Source organism: Trachypithecus francoisi, unplaced genomic scaffold, assembly GCF_009764315.1.
Source record: "Trachypithecus francoisi isolate TF-2019V2 unplaced genomic scaffold, Tfra_2.0 Lachesis_group8, whole genome shotgun sequence".
In the NCBI taxonomy this organism is placed as follows: Eukaryota; Metazoa; Chordata; class Mammalia; order Primates; family Cercopithecidae; genus Trachypithecus; species Trachypithecus francoisi.
The window spans coordinates 44,951,068-44,968,956 of record NW_022681473.1 but is presented as its reverse complement, the minus strand read 5'-3'; the positions used below and the strand labels follow the sequence as shown (position 1 = coordinate 44,968,956).

Sequence of the window (17,889 nt, the reverse complement as noted above, 5' to 3'; positions counted from 1 at the left end):
CACCGGTCTTGTTTCATTTAGCTGAAAATAACCCTGGGGGGAAAATAGATATTGGTACCATTTCATAGATGAAGCTGAGGCTAGTAGGATTATGTGATTTGCTCAGTGTTATGGGTATTCAGAAGGAACTACAGGGAGAGCTGAAGACCTCTAACCCTAAATCCTGTTCCCTTCCCCTGTACTATACACTTCCTCCTTCATCTAAGTGCTTTTCTTTTTAGTCCTTTAATCACTCATCCAACATACATGATTGAGTGGCTGTTTTTGTACCAGCAGTGTGGATACAGTAAGGAGCAAGATAGACATGGTATCAGCCCTCAAGTGCACTATCTGGTGATCCTTCTCATCTGCTGCCCAAATGGCTGTCACTCTTGGACATGCCACTATTCCATTATACAAGTAGAGACTGGAGATTAGAAGATCCTAGCTGCCTAATGGATTCTTCAGTCTCTTGCTGTAAATTCCTTAGCATGACTGTTTGAAAAAGCTCCATTCTGTATTTTTGGTTTTAATAACATTACCAGGATTCTCATTCAATCAACTAATATATCACCTACTACTCTGTGTCACAGGCAAAAGCTTAGTGTTGGGGCACAAAGTTACCTCTTACCCTTGAAGAGAGTTGCAGAGGAAGTGGCGGTCAGGAAAATGCCACATTTCCCAATTCGTAAACTTACTCTTTTTTTGTATTTTAACATCTCTGAAAATTAGATGCTATTTTACTTATAACTGGAAGCATTTTTTTAAATTCTTAGAAATTATTTCTAAGATGTAATGGTACATCTTATGTCATATTCTAACAGAAGTGTATAAAACTACATGAAAGCCTGTGGGAAAGTGGTAACCCCCTGGAGGAACTGGGAAACATTTCTGCGAGGAGGTAGCAGATGGGCCTTTCAGTGGCTTTTTATTAACCAGGATTATAACAAGCAAACTATGCCAACCATTTTGTTTGTTCATTCTACTAACATGCTTAATATGAGCCTCTACTGTGAGCTTAGCACTTGGCGAACAGAAGATCATCCTCCATTGTAGTACAGAAGGCAGACATACATTACCAATTACAAGACTGCATGTATTTTTAACTGTGATATCTCAAAGTATATATCAGAAGTACAATTTGCTTGTGAGAGTGCATATGAGGGTGTCTTGAAGGTACAAGCCGAGAACTTTTTAGACAGACAGGTAAAAATTATTAGGCAAGGAATGGGAGAAAGGATTGAGAGGAAGAGCATTTCAGGTAGAGGAGAAAAGATGTACAAGGGCCCTAAGGTGGGAAGGAGCACGGGGTGTTTGAGCAAGTAGAAGACTGGAGTGACTGGATCCCAAAGAGTGGTGAGGAGTGGGATTCAAGAGGAGGCTGAAGAAGTAGCCTAGATCAAGTGGACCCACAGGATTTTCATCTTTAAGAGCCAGGCACCTTCTAAGCACTCTTGCCTTGCAAGGTAATATAACTGAGACTGTGTCTTCCCTTCCAGGCTCACCTTGTGGCAGCCTTTGAACAGAGTCTTGGTAACATGACAATCAGGCTCCAGAGTCTGACTATGACAGCCGAGCAGAAGGTAAGGCAGAAAGGATACTTTTACCTTCCCTACTTGGAGTTAACAACATACTTGAAAATACTGTTCTTTCATTTCAGATCATTGTATGGATGTTAATGTACTTCTTGAACTGTTGAAGTTTAATTGTAAGGAGTCCAAGCTGTTGAGTGAAAATATGACAGATTGAGTGATAATGGCATCAGTGATAGATCTTGTAGTTATAATCCTCTTCTTATGTGTTTGTTCATGCGTGTTGATCCATCTGAAAGGTTTTGTTGAGCTACTCCATTCCTTCCCCTCCTGTGTTGAAGCTAAGTTGTACTTCAGTTGAACTCTGTACAGAATTATTTTAGGCTGACCGATAATTCTTTCTGTTCCCTAGGATTCAGAACTGAATGAGTTAAGAAAAACCATTGAGCTGCTAAAGAAACAGAATGCAGCTGCCCAGGCTGCCATTAATGGAGTAATTAACACACCTGAGCTCAACTGCAAAGGTAAAATAAGGGAAACAGCCTTTAGCCAGAAGACCTGCCTGCCCTTAGGCACCCTCCCCTGACATCTTATGATGCAACCTCCTTGCTAGAAGACAGTGTCTGCGTAATTTAGCTCCATGTCAGGCGGGCAGGACCTGGAAGGCAAACACCTTTAATCAAGTCACTTCTGGCCTTTATGAAAATGGCTATGGTAGTTCATCCTCTTCTCTGATATAGCTGAAAAATGGAAGAAAACATGTTTCTGTTGGCAGAGCGTTAAAGTGTTTTACAACCCTTAATTTCACTAGCACTTTAATATTTACATGCTGATATATGGGGTAAGCTGAACTGAGTTCCTACCTTATTTGCCCAAGAAAAGATTTCTTTTTTTTTCTGTGACAGAGTCTTGCTCTGTCACCCAGGCTGAAGTGCAGTGGTGCAATCTTGGCTCACTGCAACCTCTGCTTCCCAGGTTCAAGCAATTCTCCTGCCTCAGCCTCCCAAGTTACTGGGATTACAGACATGTGCCACCATGCCTGGCTAATTTATGTATTCTTAGTAGAGAGAGGTCTTGCTATGTTGGCTGGGCTGCTCTTGAACTCTTGGCCTCAAGGGATCAACCCACCTTGGCCCCCCAAAGTGCTGGGATTACAAGCATGAGCCACCATGCCCAGCCCAGGAAAACGTTTCTAAGTGAATTATTTTGTCCTTGTGTATCTTGAGGTAATGTAGAAGTACAGGTGAGTTAGCTCTCATAATAATAATGTTAACAGTAATAGTAATCATAGAAGTAATACGGAGAACTAGGATTTATGGAACACTTACTATGTTCTAAGTGCAGTGCTAAGGGTTTCAGTGATTTCATTATCTGGTTTTCTTTCTACAACAATCTTGTGAGTGTGATTCTGTTCTTCCCTCATTGTTCTGATGAAGACACTAGTGTTCATAGATAAGAGTCACTTTCTTTTTCTTTTCTTGAAACGGAGTCTCACTCTGTTGCCCAGGCTGGAGTGCAGTGGCGTGATCTCCGCTCACTGTAACCTCTGCCTCCCATGTTCAAGTGATTCTCCTGCCTCAGCCTCCTGAGTAGCTGGGACTACAGGCATGCGCCACCACGCCTGGCTGGTTTTTGTATTTTTAGTAGAGACAGGGTTTCACCATGTTGGCCAGGCTGGTCTCGAACTTCTGACGTCAAGTGATCTGCCTGCCTTGGCTTCCTAAAGTGCTGGGATTACAGGCATGAGCCACTACACCTGGCCTAGAGTCATTTTTTGAGGTCAGGGATTAGGGAGAAACTGAAGTGGAGCTAGAACCTGATGAGTCGGTTTGCCCCTACAACCAGTGTTCTCAAAGACCAGCCTTTAGGTGTAATTCTGTCCTCATGAGAAAAACTATCTGCAGACTTTATGTCAGATATCACACATTTTCAGTGTCTGTGTTGTTTCGTGTATTGGGCCTCCTGAAAAAGTGATAATAGCTTTGAAATGGGAAGGATTTACAAATCAGTTGGCTGGACAGAGTCAAGGAAAAAGAATATCCAGATGGAGGGATAGCACACGGAAGGGCCCTAGATGAGGCAGGCATAGCACTTCCAAAGGGCTGCAAGAAGGCCGCTGTGACAGGATCCCAGGGAGCAGGAGAGGGAGGGGACTAGCAATGAAGGTGCCGACTGCTCAATTCACAAGCACATTTCCACACCTATCTAAAGCTTAAGAGCTGGTGTTGGGGAAATTCTCCCTACACCTCCCTTGACTTCTGTTTTGTAAAGTGGGGAGAGATAGACCTCATTTAACTGACCAAAGAGGGCAATGCACTCACCTATTCAAGGATCTTAGAAACAACTGTAGGGAACAGAGTTGATGTCTGTGGAAAACACCTAGTAGTCCTCAGGTGGGTGGGTTTTGCTTAAAGGGCAAAATCCTGAGATAAAGAATAGGGCTCAGATTGGCAGCTGCTGATACACCCTGCCTTGGTCTCCAGGAAATGGCACTGCCCAGTCTGCAGACCTCCGCATCCGCAGGCAGCACTCCTCAGACAGCGTCTCCAGCATCAACAGCGCCACCAGCCACTCCAGCGTGGGCAGCAACATAGAGAGTGACTCAAAGAAGAAGAAGAGGAAGAACTGGGTGAGTGCACACCCACTCTCCTGGGGACTGACGGACAGAGTCGGTTGCAGAACTGGCTGCTGCATCCCTCCAGATAAAATCCAGCCCAGCTACTATCTGTGGAGCATAGCCCTTTGGGAGTAGATCCCAGGAAATGCTTTGTGGATGGGTTTTTACTAAAATCAGTATTGTACTCAGCAAAACACTAGCATCTATTACATCCCTCCCACCTTGTATTTTTTTTTTCTCTTTCATGAGACTTTCCATAAAGTACTCATCTTTCATTTCATGTATGTGTCATTTCCTCCTCATTTTATGTTGGCCACAAAGTTTCAGGTACTACGGCAAAGTTATTCTTAAATGGTTTCTTCATAAGTCCAAAATATTTTTTTGAGTATATTGCTAGTTATCCCATCTGTAGCCATAAGTCTTTATCTATTTATTTACAAAAATGCCAAGGGATAGTATCAAACCAACCCTCTCTTTGAAAGCTTTTTGACCATGTCCTATAAATAAAAGTTGACTAATGTCAGTGTTAGAAGTTAGCAAGTAGTTCTAAATCAGAGGTTGTACCTCAAATAGCAAGTTATAGAACCAGTCTCTATTATAGTGTTTCTCCATGTATTCATAATCCCAATGAGTTATTTGAATTTCTGTACAGTGGTGCCTTAAGTGGATTTTTCCACTCTCCTGGAAAAATTCCACCCCCCACTCTCCATCCAGTTTTTTAGTTCTTCTTTTAAGGCTACAGAACTCTGACTGAGATTTGCTATCCTTTGTCTTCAGTGCAAGAATATCCCAACTTGATCTGGAGTTGACCAATGGCCCCTGGTCCCCATTTGTGCTGACAGCATCCTGTTTCACTAGTAGCTTCAGTGTCCTCATTCATTCCGTACACTTCTCACTCATTTTGTGTTATCTTGGATGGGTGGCGAGGTCTAGTGATACAGATGTCAGGGATTTAGTAATTTTGGTTGTCAATGACTTGCATTGGAAGCAAGCTAAAAAGCCAGTTTAGGGTGACCCTCTCATTATTCTGATTAAATTTTCTTGTTTAAGTTACTAATGGCTCTTAGTCAACTTATTTGTTATGACTAAACACAGATAGGATTTATTCATATTGCTGTCTCTAACATGCAATTGATAAACATGGTCTGCTTTGATTTTCAAAGTGACAAGAGAGATATTTTCTGTGAAAAATAGTGGTTATTCCATTTTCTTCAAGAAATAAAGCTTGCTTATGTTGCTTTAAGACAACTCCTGGTTATCAGTCAAATCAGGGAAGATGGATAATTGGCATCCTCAGCTAATCCCAAAGCTTAACTCTGTCTGATCTTCGTAATCTCCTCTTCCACCTGGCTTTTCACCAGAGGTAGAGGCAAGGGTTTCAGTTGATGGCTTGTGTCCCTAATCCTTCTGTTTCTGTGACTGCTCTCTGGAAATATGATCAGAAGTAGGAAATGGGAGAGAAATGGATCTAGATTTGCCTACAAGCTGGACATGCGGTTTATTATAGGTGAAACCTGTTGATGGGAGAAAAATCTCATCAATTTTTAGAATGGCCTGTTTTCTGAATTTTTCAATGGCCAAGAAAACCCCTGGAATGTATTTTCACAAGGAAAAAAGACTTTAGAAAAAGGAAATTACTTTTAAAAGGGCTTTTTTCAAGATGAAACATTAGTTTTTGGCCTAGAAAAATCTGATTATGGCGTTCAGAAAGGACATTGCATTTTAATTCTTTATGTTCTCATTAAAATGTTTAGGTCTCCACTTCCTGCAACAGAGGAGGGGGAAAAGAATTTTCAGATCCATCTCATGATTTGGGGAAACTGTAATCTACTAGTTCCTTTTCCCCCCATATGGTTAATATATTTCTTTAAAATAACCATTTTCTGAATCGCAAGTGAGATGGCTAATTTGCTGCCTATTAGATTATCTTATTTTATACACAAATAGCAGAAACTCCTAAGTGGATAGGTTAAGGAGCTGTACAGCCATCCAGGGCCAGTGTAACAGTGAAGCTAGAATTACTCAAAAAAGAAGACATCCTCTCCAAAAAATTAAGGCACAGAGAGGTGACTGACAAGAGAAAAGAAGAGAATGAGAAGCACAGGAAGGTGGGAGGCAGCCATTTCAGCCAGACAGGGAAAAGCTGGAAGAACTGGAATTTTAGAGGACTCCCCAACCTGCTATTCCCTTTCAGAAGGAAGGAACATGACCCCAATGCTTTTAAAGATTTGTGCTCCTACTGGAAACCTCCCCTGTGTGTGGTGTTTATTATTAGCCTTGTTGTGTCTGAAAGTCCGAAGCTTTCCCTGTCACTGGCTTTCTCTGTTAAAAAATTGTCTTTTTTCCTCCCCCTTCCCCATTTTTGCTTGCGTTTTCTCTGGCAGGTCAATGAGGTAAGCAAGACCGACTTTAATATCAGATACCAAGCTAACCCATCCATTGATATGACTAACCTCATCCGCATCCCTCACCGTGTCTGAGCATCCTGCTTTGTTGCTGTGTAACCTCATCTTCCCAACATCCATCTGCTGAGCCAGGCTCTGTCTTGCTGTTGGCATCTAGTCTTGAACCAAGAGTAGGCATGGAATGTTACCCACAGGTGCAGTCCCTCAAGCTGGCAACACCAGATAACTCTTCTTCCCTTAATGCACTGATTCAAAAGAGCTCTTGGGAACCTCTTCCCTTGGTGGGGGAAAAACATGGGAGAATTAATCGCTTTTTTGTATGCATGTCTCTGTTTTGCCAAGGCCTAAGCATTGGTTGTCCCCATTGCGAGACTGACAGTCTTGTATATTCAGTTACGCAGCTCCTTCAAGCAAGCTTTCGGGAAGAAGAAGTCCCCCAAATCTGCGTCCTCTCATTCAGACATTGAGGAGATGACGGATTCTTCTTTGCCCTCCTCACCAAAGTTACCACACAACGGGTCCACAGGTTCCACCCCACTGCTGAGGAATTCTCACTCCAACTCTCTGTAAGTCTGTCTGTCTAGTCAGATAACATCTTTGGCCCCTGAGAACCCTCTCCAATAGGAATGGCTAGGAGTCCTGTTATGACACATCTGCTCCTTGGGATCCTTTATGCTTTGCTTTAATAGGACTGTGCATGTTCTTTCAATGCTTTAGGACTGGGAAAGTTGAAAGAGAAAGGAAACTTAGGTTTTCATTCTGGTGATGTCAATGTCTGTAACTAGCTGGTTGGCCTTAAGCAAATTACTTAAGTTCTCTTTGTTTCCATATTTTTATATGTCAATTTGGGATACTGGTTTCTGTGTTTGTATCCTAGCCCTAAGAATTGAACAAGATACATTGATATAAAGGAGCTTGCTTCCTGCAGCAGTAAGAAAGGCTGGCCCTGCCCAATAGGGCTGAATTTCTTTTGAGACCACGGTATACCAGGCCTAGAATTAAAGAACTGGAGCACAGGTAGTCTGCAAGGAAAGTTATCAGCGAGATGAGACAGTGCCTGGGAGAAGAGGGAAGTCATGGCCAGGGTCAGGACAGCCACTGAGATAGGGTTAGAGAAAGAAGTTTGGATGTATAAATTTCAGTTTCCTCACTAGTAAAAATAGGGTTCATTGTATCTACTTCACTGGATTCTTGGGAGGGCCAAGTTAAATACTGTGCATGAAGGGCCTTTTCCATCCTATTCCTTCTTTCTTCATTCTCAGGTGGCCAGGTCTGTGGAGCTGACCCTAAGTCCACTTAACCAGCCAGCCCACTGAAGATAGCATAAGTGTCCTAAGGCCCTGCCTTAGTGGCTTACCAGAAAGGTAGAGGGAATACAGGCAAAATCAGCCTGTTCAGAGGCCAGGTCTTTGTAGCACACCAACTGCACAGAAGTGGAAGAGAGGAAAGAGAGGATAGTACAGTTATGACATTTTTTTTGTTTTGTTTTTGTTTTTGAGACGGAGTCTTACCCTGTTACCCAGGCTGGAGTGCAGTGGCATGATCTCGGCTCACTGCAACTTCTGCTGTCTGGGTTCAAGCAATTCTCCTGTCTCAGCCTCCCGAGTAGCTGGGACTACAGGCGCCCACCACCACGCCTGGCTAATTTTTGTAGTTTTAGTGGAGATGAGATTTCACCATATTGGTCAATGTGGTCTCAAACTCCTGACCTCAGGTGATCCACCTGCCTCGGCCTCCCAAAGTGCTGGGATTATAGGCATGAGCCACCACACCCAACCAGGGTTATGACTTTTAAGCAACTTCACCCATTATTGAAACATGGCCCTGTCAGGGTCTCCACTTTACTGAGTTAAATGATCAATTCCTGTTTTTTTGGGGAGCACCCTAGTAAGAGGTAGCTACAGGGATGTATACTTCCTACTGTTATGGGTGAGGGTTAAACTGAACGGAGGAAGGAAAAAGGACACTGAGGGACTGGACTTCGATTTGTCCTGTAGTGCCCAGCCCAGTGCTCTGTGTTATTTTGAGTGAAGAATTAGACAAATGACTGAGAGGGTGTGTCCTCCTCCATCTGCAGAGTGCCTAAGGAAGGAGTAAAGAACAAGTTGCCTGTGACTCTCACACATGCCATCATCCTAAAGCATCCCAACTCAGTTGTCTCTTGACCAGGAGAAAAAGGAACTCATCATGTCTTCTTTATCTATTGATTTAAACTTTTTATATAGCAACCTGAGCAGAATACTATTCCCAATGTTCTGAAGAGATCAAAAAGATGTTAACCAAGCCAGGTGCAGTTACTCTCACCTGTAATCCCAGCACTTTGGGAGGCCAAGAAGGGAGGATTGCTTGAGGCCAAGAGTTGGCAACCAGCCTGGTCAACATAGTGAGACTCTGTCTCTACAAAAAAAGTTTTTTTTAAATCAATCAGGCATGGTGTTGCATGCTTGTAGTCCCAGCTACTTGGGAGGCTGAGGTAGGAGGGTCACTTGAGCCCAGAAATTTGAGGCTGCAGTGAACTGTAATCACCCTGTACTCCAGCCTGGGTGACAGAGTGAGACCATGTCTCTATTTAAAAGAAAAAAAAAAAGTTGAACAGATTCTCCACCCCTGAGAAGAGTAAATACTGGTGGAGACATGACATCGTACAGTTCATTCCACTCCTGAACTTTCACTCTGAAGGCCCCATTCTCAGTTGTGGTTACGATAGAGTACAAGACAAAGTTCCTACTCATGGACCCTGTATACCAAGAGAGGAGATGAATGTTAAACAAATAAATCCTGAATAAACTAGGAAAATTAGAGAGTTCTAAGGGCTAATGCTGTGAATTAAAACAGTGCTGAGATACAGAGTGCCTTGGCAGCAACTTTAGATGGGGTGGTCAGGAAAGAGCCCTCTGAATAGGTGACATTTCAGCTGAATCTGCATGCCGGGGAGCCACTGGGTTAGTTTCAGCAAGTAACATTAGCTGCTGTAACAAACTCAGCCCGACGCTCAGCAGCTTTATATATGACTGTGTATTTCTTGCTCACTCCAAACCCAATGCAGATAGTCCTAGTCGGCAGGTGGCCTGTCCTCTAGTGATGTAGACAATAAGGCCCCCCGCCATCCACAGGGCCCAGTCCTCTGCTCAATGTTCTGTGTCCAGCCAGTGGGCGTGGGCGTGTGGGGAGTGCAGAGGAGCCTGCAGGAGGGTTTTTAAGGACCAGGCCTGGAAGAGGCTTACGTCACCTCTTCCCACAGTCCACTGACCAGGACTCAAAGCCATGCCACCTGCAGGGGAGGAAGTGAAGGAGGAAATGGGCTTTGGTGAACACACAGCAGCCTCTGCCCCTGCAGCCTCCCAGTGAGCAGGACAGTCTTCCTGACCCAGGAAATAAATAACACAAGGAGCCTAATGTAGAAACAGGTTTGATGTGTCTGAGAGAGGGTGGGGGATGGACAGCGTGACTTCCCACATATGCAAAGAGACCACAGACATAGTGAGGGCCTAGAACATGCAAGGCTTTGAAGTGAATGCGCATGCGATTTCATGTATAATGGGTGAGTGTGGTGGAGTTTGAAACAGGAATATGAGAGAATCTGAATTTACAAAGATCAGTCTCTGTTCTGCGTGTGAGGAATGCGGGGAAGGGAGATCACTAGGGGCTCCTAGCCACTCTGACCCACTTGTTCTGTGAACATTCCAGTCACACTCTCCACCTCAAGTCCTGTGCCCTTCCTGTGTCCTCTGCCTGGTACGCTCTTCCCTCAGATATTTATTTCCTTAGGTCTCTGCTCAATGTGACTTAATGAATAAGGCCTTGCCCATTCACTTGCATAAACCAACATTCCGCCACGACCCAGTGCTCCCCATGGTCCCTTTGCCCTTGCTTCATTTTTCCCCATTGCACATGTTGCCCCCTGACACCTAACATAGAGATTTTCCTTGATTATTTGTTCTCTGTCTCCCACCCCAACCCCAGATCTACAGTAGAAGCTCCGTGGAGGTAGGTACTCTGTTGATTTTGCAGACACTCAAATATTTGGTGGAATGAAGGAGCGACTGATGACAGTGGTGAGTCCTGGATGGACTTAGGATATATTCTTGAAGAAGTTAACTGTGTGTGGTGATGGATCAGATGTGAGTGCAAGGGAAAGAGAAGAGCCATCCTGGGATATTCCTAGATTCACAGCTTGAGTACCTGGGGTGAGTGGGAGACACAGATGAGGGCAGAGTGAGGAGTCGGAGCACTACTTTGGTTACATTAAATTTGAGATGCCCAGCAGACATCCATATCCAGGTCAACCAGCCTGGACTTCCTAGAGGTATAGATTTGAGTGACACAGACTCGTTGGTGGTGTTGAAAGCTGGATAACTGGAAGAGTTCTCCAAGGGGTTGAATGAAGACACAGATGATCAGAGGGCATGAGGACAAGAGGTCAAGAGGACTGAGCTCTAGTGCACTCTGATATTTTAAGTTCAGAAAGAGGGAGGCCAGCAAGGTGGGAGGAAACCCAGGAGCAGAGAGGAGAAATTGTTGCTGGAGGGAGTAGGAACAGGGCCAGATGCTGCTGGGCGGCCAAGTAAGATGAGCAGAGAGAGGCAGTGGTGCACTCAGCTGTGCAGGACCGTGACAGAACTATCCTCCAAGCCATTTTCCCCAGAGGAATCGGGCGGGGTTGACTCCTGGCTCCCCAGCCCTTTTCTTACATTCCACAGCATCCGTGCACACTGGAGATGTTTGTTTTTGGTCTCGTTTTCCAAAGGGTAGGCTGAGAGCAAATGCTTATTTCCAACCTTGAAGGGTTTGTAAGAATGTGCAAATCTAGATGTGAGAGGGAGTTCAAAGACAAAACCAAAGGCAGAGGAGTTGGGCTTAGGAAATTCCCCAATCTGTGGGCGAAAGGAATGGTAGTTGTGGTAAGGCAACGTTTTCCCACACTCGAGGCATTTTAAAATTAGGTATGCCACCAGCCCTGACTGTGGACAAGACAGTGGAGAAAGGCTTGAATCACAGTTAAGGGACTGAGTAGGAAAAAACACACATGAGATTGCTTCAGTAAGCAGTTTATGAAGTGGACAAGCATGTATTGAGTGCCTAGTGGGTATAGTTCAGGAACACAGGCTCTAGAGCTAAGCAGGCCTGCCAGGTTTGAACCTGCCTCTATCATTTTTAAATAGTGCAGTCTTGGACCTGTTTGTCTCCATGTCTCTGCCTCCCCATTTTAAAACTGGAGATAATTACAGTACCTCTTCATGGAGTGAGTAATGTACAAAGGAAATGGAATAATATACTTCAAATGCCTAGCCCATTTGTTGAGGTATTCCATAAGCATTTGTTAGGTACCCATTATGTCAATGTGATCAGATGCCAGAAATGATGCAGAGAATAACTCTGGTCCCCGAGGAGCCGGCAGCCAAGCAGAGGTAACATGTTAAGTGAAATGAAATTATCAGTGATATAGCCTACGTCTAGTCAGGGAAGGAACTAGGGGAAAAGGCTCTGTCTTGGGCATTAGGATTAGGGACTAAAGCTTAGTTAAGGCTGCTGCAAAAGAATGTGTTTTCTTTTCTTTTTTTTTTTTTTTTTTTGAGACAGAGTTTCGCTCTTGCCTCCCAGGCTGGAGTGCAGTGGTGCAATCTTGGCTCACTCACTGCAACCTCCACCCCTCAAGTTCAAGCAATTCTCCTGCCTCAGCCTCCCAAGTAGCTGGGATTACAAATGCACGCCACCACAGCTACACCACCCAGCTAATTTGTGTATTTTTAGTAGAGACAGGGTTTCACCATGTTGGCCAGGCTTGTCTTGAACTCCTGACCTCAGGTGATCCACCTGCCTCAGCCTCCCAAAGTGCTAGGATTATAGGCATGAGTCACCACGCCCGGCCAAGAATGTGTTTTCAACATCATGTCTACATTATAGGACATCTCATGAGGCCTCATCATTGTGTGTTTCTGAGAGCTGGTTGATTCTGGAGGAGCATAGGGGGACAAAGTCCTCCCAACACAGACTTTCTTCATTTCATTTTGCTACCCTTTGTATAGTCAAGGGTTTGAGCCAAGCTCTGCAAAGTAACCCATGTGATATGTTCCACAAAGTGAGTGCCAAGAAGGTATTTTCTCTCCTGCTGAGCGCTTTCTGGGAAAAGGGTGCAGATCAGGTGAAGATGACTTGAGCAAGGTGCCTTGTCGTGTACTGCTGGACAGACCAGCCTCACATGGTGTCAGCCAGAACAGACTGTTCTCTGCAGTGAATCTGAGCCTTCAAGATCTGTGTAGGACATGATTTGGCTAAGACAGGAGATAGCAGTGGAATTTTGTTCAGACTTTACACTCCATTTAAACCAAGAAACAGTCTTCTCAAGATAGAACCAGTTTTTGCAAGCTCCTCCTGCAAACCTCCCAAACCAAAGAAAAAAAAAAGAAAGGAAAAAAACCATGGTTCGATCAGTAAACCTCACAAACCACAGTCTATTCAAAGTACAGAGAGCTGAGAAAGAAAGGATGTTGCAAATTCTAAAGACATTTCTCTCTCACCCTTTTAGTCCTAAATCTATTGGCTTCAGTCTCTCAAAAGTGTGAGATGGAAATAATTAGATCATTTTCAGGAGTTCTTTCGAATTAGATTTTGAAGCTAAGAATCTTCCTTGGTGACTGGTAACTTTTAAAAACGTAAGGTGGTTTTACTGTGTCTCTCAAATCCAAAGAGTTCAGGTTTAGGTCAAGAAAAGAGCAGCAAAAACATTTGACTATTCAAGTGTTAAATTTTTCTTCCAGTTCTTTCTGCCCCTGAAATATAATTTCATCTCTTTTAACAATTTTATAAATCATTTTCCTTTGGGAAATAAAAGTTCCACACCCTCACCCAGTTTTACAGGTCAGGTTTTGTTTGGCCCCAAACCCATCGCTTGGGTCTTGGAGAGCAGACTCGTGTGATCATTTATTTCTGCAGAGACCACATGCTCATCATCTCCTTTAGACATAATCGGCTTCAGCTTTGTAACTTTATGAACTTGAGAATGCGGGTGTTTGGGGTTGTTTTTCTGTCTTCAGTCCAAGAAATGTCAGAGCTTTCTATTCTGGATCACCCAGTAACCCAGATGCTAAGATCTATGAAACTCACAGAACTATTTTTTTAAGAGAACTATCTTTCTTAACATTGCAATTCATCATGACTTTTATGATCTTCTACTTTGTGCTGATTTGCCAGGTGTTTGGAGAGCAAACCAAAGTAATTAAGGAGCCTAGCCTAGAAGAACCACCTCTTCAGAAAGAGGAACTCAACAGGGTCCCCTGGTGACCTTGACCTGGTGTGCAGCAAAGAAGACAATTAGCCAGGCTGTTGCAGAGTTTTCAGATACAACTTTGGCTTGCATATCACACCATCCCGTCTGTTCTCTAACTCCCTGAAGAGGTTTCCCTTCTTGCCCTGAGTGTGTTAAGCAGTGTGGGGGCTGAGGGAACTAAAAAAGGTTGATCTGTCTAGATATTTTTAGGGGAGTGAGTTTTCAGAATGTGATCAGGAACAGATTAACACCTTCCATGCATATCTTTAGGTTTCATCCCCATTTTGGCAAATAAAAATCACCCCTCAGTTGTTTAACAAAGGAATTTCTAATCTTTAAAACAGATAGCTGACCCTGCTTCTCTGAGTCAGTTTGGAACTCAAGGGCACGTGGTGTCATGGAAGCTCAGCTGTGTACACATGGTGGGGGAGGGGGTTATCAAACTGGAAGGTTACTACTCCCTTTCGCCAGCTCCTGCTTCTCCCTGTATTACTGGAATTTTGCTGAAAGGCACACCAAAGCCATTCTGATTGCCCGAGCTCGGCAAAGAAAGAATGTAGAGAATGAAATCTTGTCTCTAAAAAAAAATGAAAATAAAATTTAAAAAGTGAAACCGCAAGAGGCAGGAAAAGAGTGAAAGAAAAAAATAGGAACAAAGAAAAAGGACAACAAATTCAAAACAATACGGTAAATGTTAATCCAACTATATTAGCAATGATTTTAAACATCAGTGATCTAAATAAACCAATTTAAAGAAGAAAAAAAAAAAGAATGTAGAGAAGGAATAAAATCTGTTTTCAGGTGTTTTTGGTATTATCACCTCCAGGAAGCACCAGGCAGCTGGTTATTCATAGTCAGCGCTAAACAAACCTGATGATTGACGTGGACCAGTGGTCAGTAGGGGACTAAAAGGAGCTGCTTTCATCAGTAACATTCCTCTTTCCCTAGGATTTCAGAATGCATGGATAGTGAAGCTGAGACCGTCATGCAGCTCCGAAATGAGTTGAGAGACAAGGAGATGAAGCTGACGGACATCCGCTTAGAAGCTCTCAGTTCTGCCCACCAGCTGGACCAGCTCCGGGAGGCCATGAACAGGATGCAGGTGAGAGCCCAGGAGCATGGGCTGAGCTCAAGGCTGTCTATGAAGGAGCTCCCAGAGGCTGCTCTCCACTAAGCCCTAAGGGCTACATCAGAATCTGGTGGCAGCCCTCGCTTTCCCAGCCTCTATCTCTTTTCAGTCCCTCCCACACATTGCTCAAAGACCAATCTTTTGGAAGAATAAGAGTACCCGTGCCCTTCCTTTACATAATACTTTTAGTGACTCCTCTGGTGCCTATGGCATGTGGTGCAGTTTTCTTCACCTGGCCTTCAAGGCCTTCTACAGGGTCCTTTCCACTGTTAATCCACACCACCCTCCCCAGCTCCTCTTCCCAGAATCTACTCACCAACCAGATGGAGTCGCTGACTGCCATCTTTGCATCTCTCTTTCATATCGTTCTCTCCACTGGGAATATTCCTCTGCACGTCCAAGTTAGACCCTTCTCTTAATGCTCGGCCTGATGCCTGTCCAAGTCTTGCAGCCGGAGAGTTAGTGCCCTCATCTGAATCTTCTTGTAGATTTGTTCTTACAGCCCCTCCCACCTTCTGCCATGGAGTGAAGACCTTTGGGTCTTCTGGGCTTTTTGCATACCTTTCTCTGGACATAGCACCAATACCTTGCACATTGTAGGTTCTTCATGAATATTCATAGACTGAAAGATACCTCTGGAGTCTGCCAGGACCTTAATGGAGTCAGTTTTCCCAAAGGAGGTTCCCTGAAACACTCATTCTGTGAGAAGCTCTATGAAAGGAGAACTCCTTGATCAAATACGTTTGGAAAATTCTGCACACCATGTGCCTCTGTTCGATTCATGGCGTAGAGGAACTCATTAAACGTTCTGAGAAGTCCTGCAGGAAAGAAGCCTGTAAAAGCCAGAGTTGCACAAACCTCTTAGATCATAAGACTCTTTTTCACTTAACCCTCAAGCAGCAGACTCTGGGAAGCATTTCAGAGGTCTTTTCAAAGGCCTGTTCTCTGAGTGGATGGACCTCCCCTGCCAGCATGTCTTGTGTCTACAGCAGGGGCAGCAAACACTGCTGAATCTCTCTGAGGGTGTTGTTCGCCTTGGGTGGGAGGCCAGCCTGGTTTCTGCAGGGAACTTGCAGATCCTTCCTTCAGAAAAATCTTGTTCACATTACTTCCGCTTACTAAGTGAGCTTCTCCATTACTCTTTGCAGAGTGAAATAGAGAAGCTGAAAGCCGAGAATGATCGGCTGAAGTCAGAGTCTCAAGGCAGTGGCTGCAGCCGGGCTCCTTCCCAAGTGTCCATCTCTGCCTCCCCAAGGCAGTCCATGGGCCTCTCCCAGCACAGCTTGAACCTCACTGAGTCAACCAGCCTGGGTGAGTGGCCTACAGGGTTTGGGGGCAGGACTGGACCTAGAGCTGGCACCCTGATCTCTAAGTGAGAGCCCCAAAATAAGCAGACCAACAGATCAAACGGAGAGGCAACAGGCGTGTGTGCACTTGGGGTGTGTATGTGTCTGGGTGTGAGTCTGCTACCAACATGAGCCCAGCCGTTAGACTGCTCTCATGCTTTGCTCCAGCACCCCAAATTCTCCAAGCCCTGAGCTTGGATACCCTCGCCCACCATGCTGAGTTCTGTTTGATCCATTTTAAGAGGCTGACCTGCAAGCTGAATGCTGTACACAAACCCCATAGTAGCAGGTCCCAGTCGGGGCAGTGGCTTGGTCTATGATCTTCCTGTCTTCAGGATGGATTCTAGGCTGGCGCAACCATCAGTGAACACAATCTAGGTTTTCTTTGTAAGCATATTAAGGCTGATGCTTTTATTTTGTATCCATGATGCTGCTGTTGCTGTTGTTTTGGTTGAGTCTCTCCCTCGCACTTCCATCCGGCAAGGTGCATTGTCAGCCTGCTGGTTCCTTGGTTGGTCCACCATTGGTTTCTGTGACTGCATTCTCCATTTTGCCCTCTCCTCTTCCCCTACCCCCCACCCACCCCCTGCACCCTGACACCTGTTTGTCCCACTGCTGTGCCAACCAGCAGCGGGGGTGTCAGGAAGCTGGCTTTGCTGTCCCCATGTGCCTAAGGCTGTTGATGTTTTCCATTCGCAGACATGTTGCTGGATGACACTGGTGAATGCTCGGCTCGGAAGGAAGGAGGCAGGCATGTTAAGATAGTTGTCAGCTTTCAGGAGGAAATGAAGTGGAAGGAGGTTAGTTGGATCCCTTTCCCTGCTCTGCCTGTCCCTCCCCCAGGTAGAACTACCTAGCTTAGTGATCTAATTGTAAAACCTGTATCACCTCAGAGCCTAAGGTGATTTGGAAATACTACTAACGCTTCTCTTAACTAACCATAATTAATCCCTTGCAGCATTTTGATACAAGTAAAGTGTGCGAATGGCATTTCCCTTTCTCGTATGCTTGAAAGTCTAATAAAGAATACTAAAAATGGTCCCACGTTTCACTTTCATGTAATTAACTAAACGCTAACATCCATTGGAAAAGGCCTTTCTGAATGTAATATATTCCCAAAGCACTTCAGAGGCAGCTATGCACATATAGCATGTAAGGTACAGAAATAAGCTGACCACATGCAGCAGACCAAGAGCACCAGTTTTATCCGTCATCAGTCATCAAGAGTAGACATCTTGGTAGACATCAAGAGATGGAGATGCCAAGCCCTGGGAGCTTGCAGGTGACCGAAGATAGAGCTGGTGGGGCATCCTGACTCACCAAGGCTGGAGAATCTGAGTTTTCCTAGTATGGTTTCTGTTCACTTCCAAAGTCTAGGAACTTCCAGAGTCTATACCACTGCCAGAGACTATTTTGGGGTGGAGGCTAGAGTTGACATTGAAAGTTGAATTTTAGCCAATGATTAAAACCCAGTGATGCTTTGAATGACTATTTCTCGAATAAATGTGGAAAGGCCTCATGAGTCACCATTGAGTTCCCTTGAGTTTTTTGTTTGTTATTTCTTAGTATTTCTAGCCAACATGCTATTGTAGTTTCAGACAGCTAGCGAACCCG

At 44.5% G+C, this 17,889-nt stretch overlaps 1 protein-coding gene across 10 annotated transcripts in view; it reads left to right on the top strand.

The window, feature by feature from the left end:
- NAV2 (neuron navigator 2) overlaps nucleotides 1–17,889 on the top strand; it is a 416,403-nt gene that overhangs the window by 371,094 nt on the left and 27,420 nt on the right. For 5 of the 10 annotated variants that reach the window (XM_033208089.1, XM_033208086.1, XM_033208095.1 and 2 more), the window contains 8 exons: nucleotides 1,479–1,562; nucleotides 1,924–2,035; nucleotides 3,995–4,140; nucleotides 6,513–6,521; nucleotides 6,927–7,099; nucleotides 14,749–14,902; nucleotides 16,078–16,240; nucleotides 16,975–17,075. In XM_033208089.1, the coding sequence (XP_033063980.1) occupies nucleotides 1,479–1,562; nucleotides 1,924–2,035; nucleotides 3,995–4,140; nucleotides 6,513–6,521; nucleotides 6,927–7,099; nucleotides 14,749–14,902; nucleotides 16,078–16,240; nucleotides 16,975–17,075 (942 nt within the window). The remainder of the gene's footprint in view (nucleotides 1–1,478; nucleotides 1,563–1,923; nucleotides 2,036–3,994; nucleotides 4,141–6,512; nucleotides 6,522–6,926; nucleotides 7,100–14,748; nucleotides 14,903–16,077; nucleotides 16,241–16,974; nucleotides 17,076–17,889) is intronic. The other 5 variants (XM_033208091.1, XM_033208094.1, XM_033208093.1 and 2 more) reach the window with 1 other exon arrangement.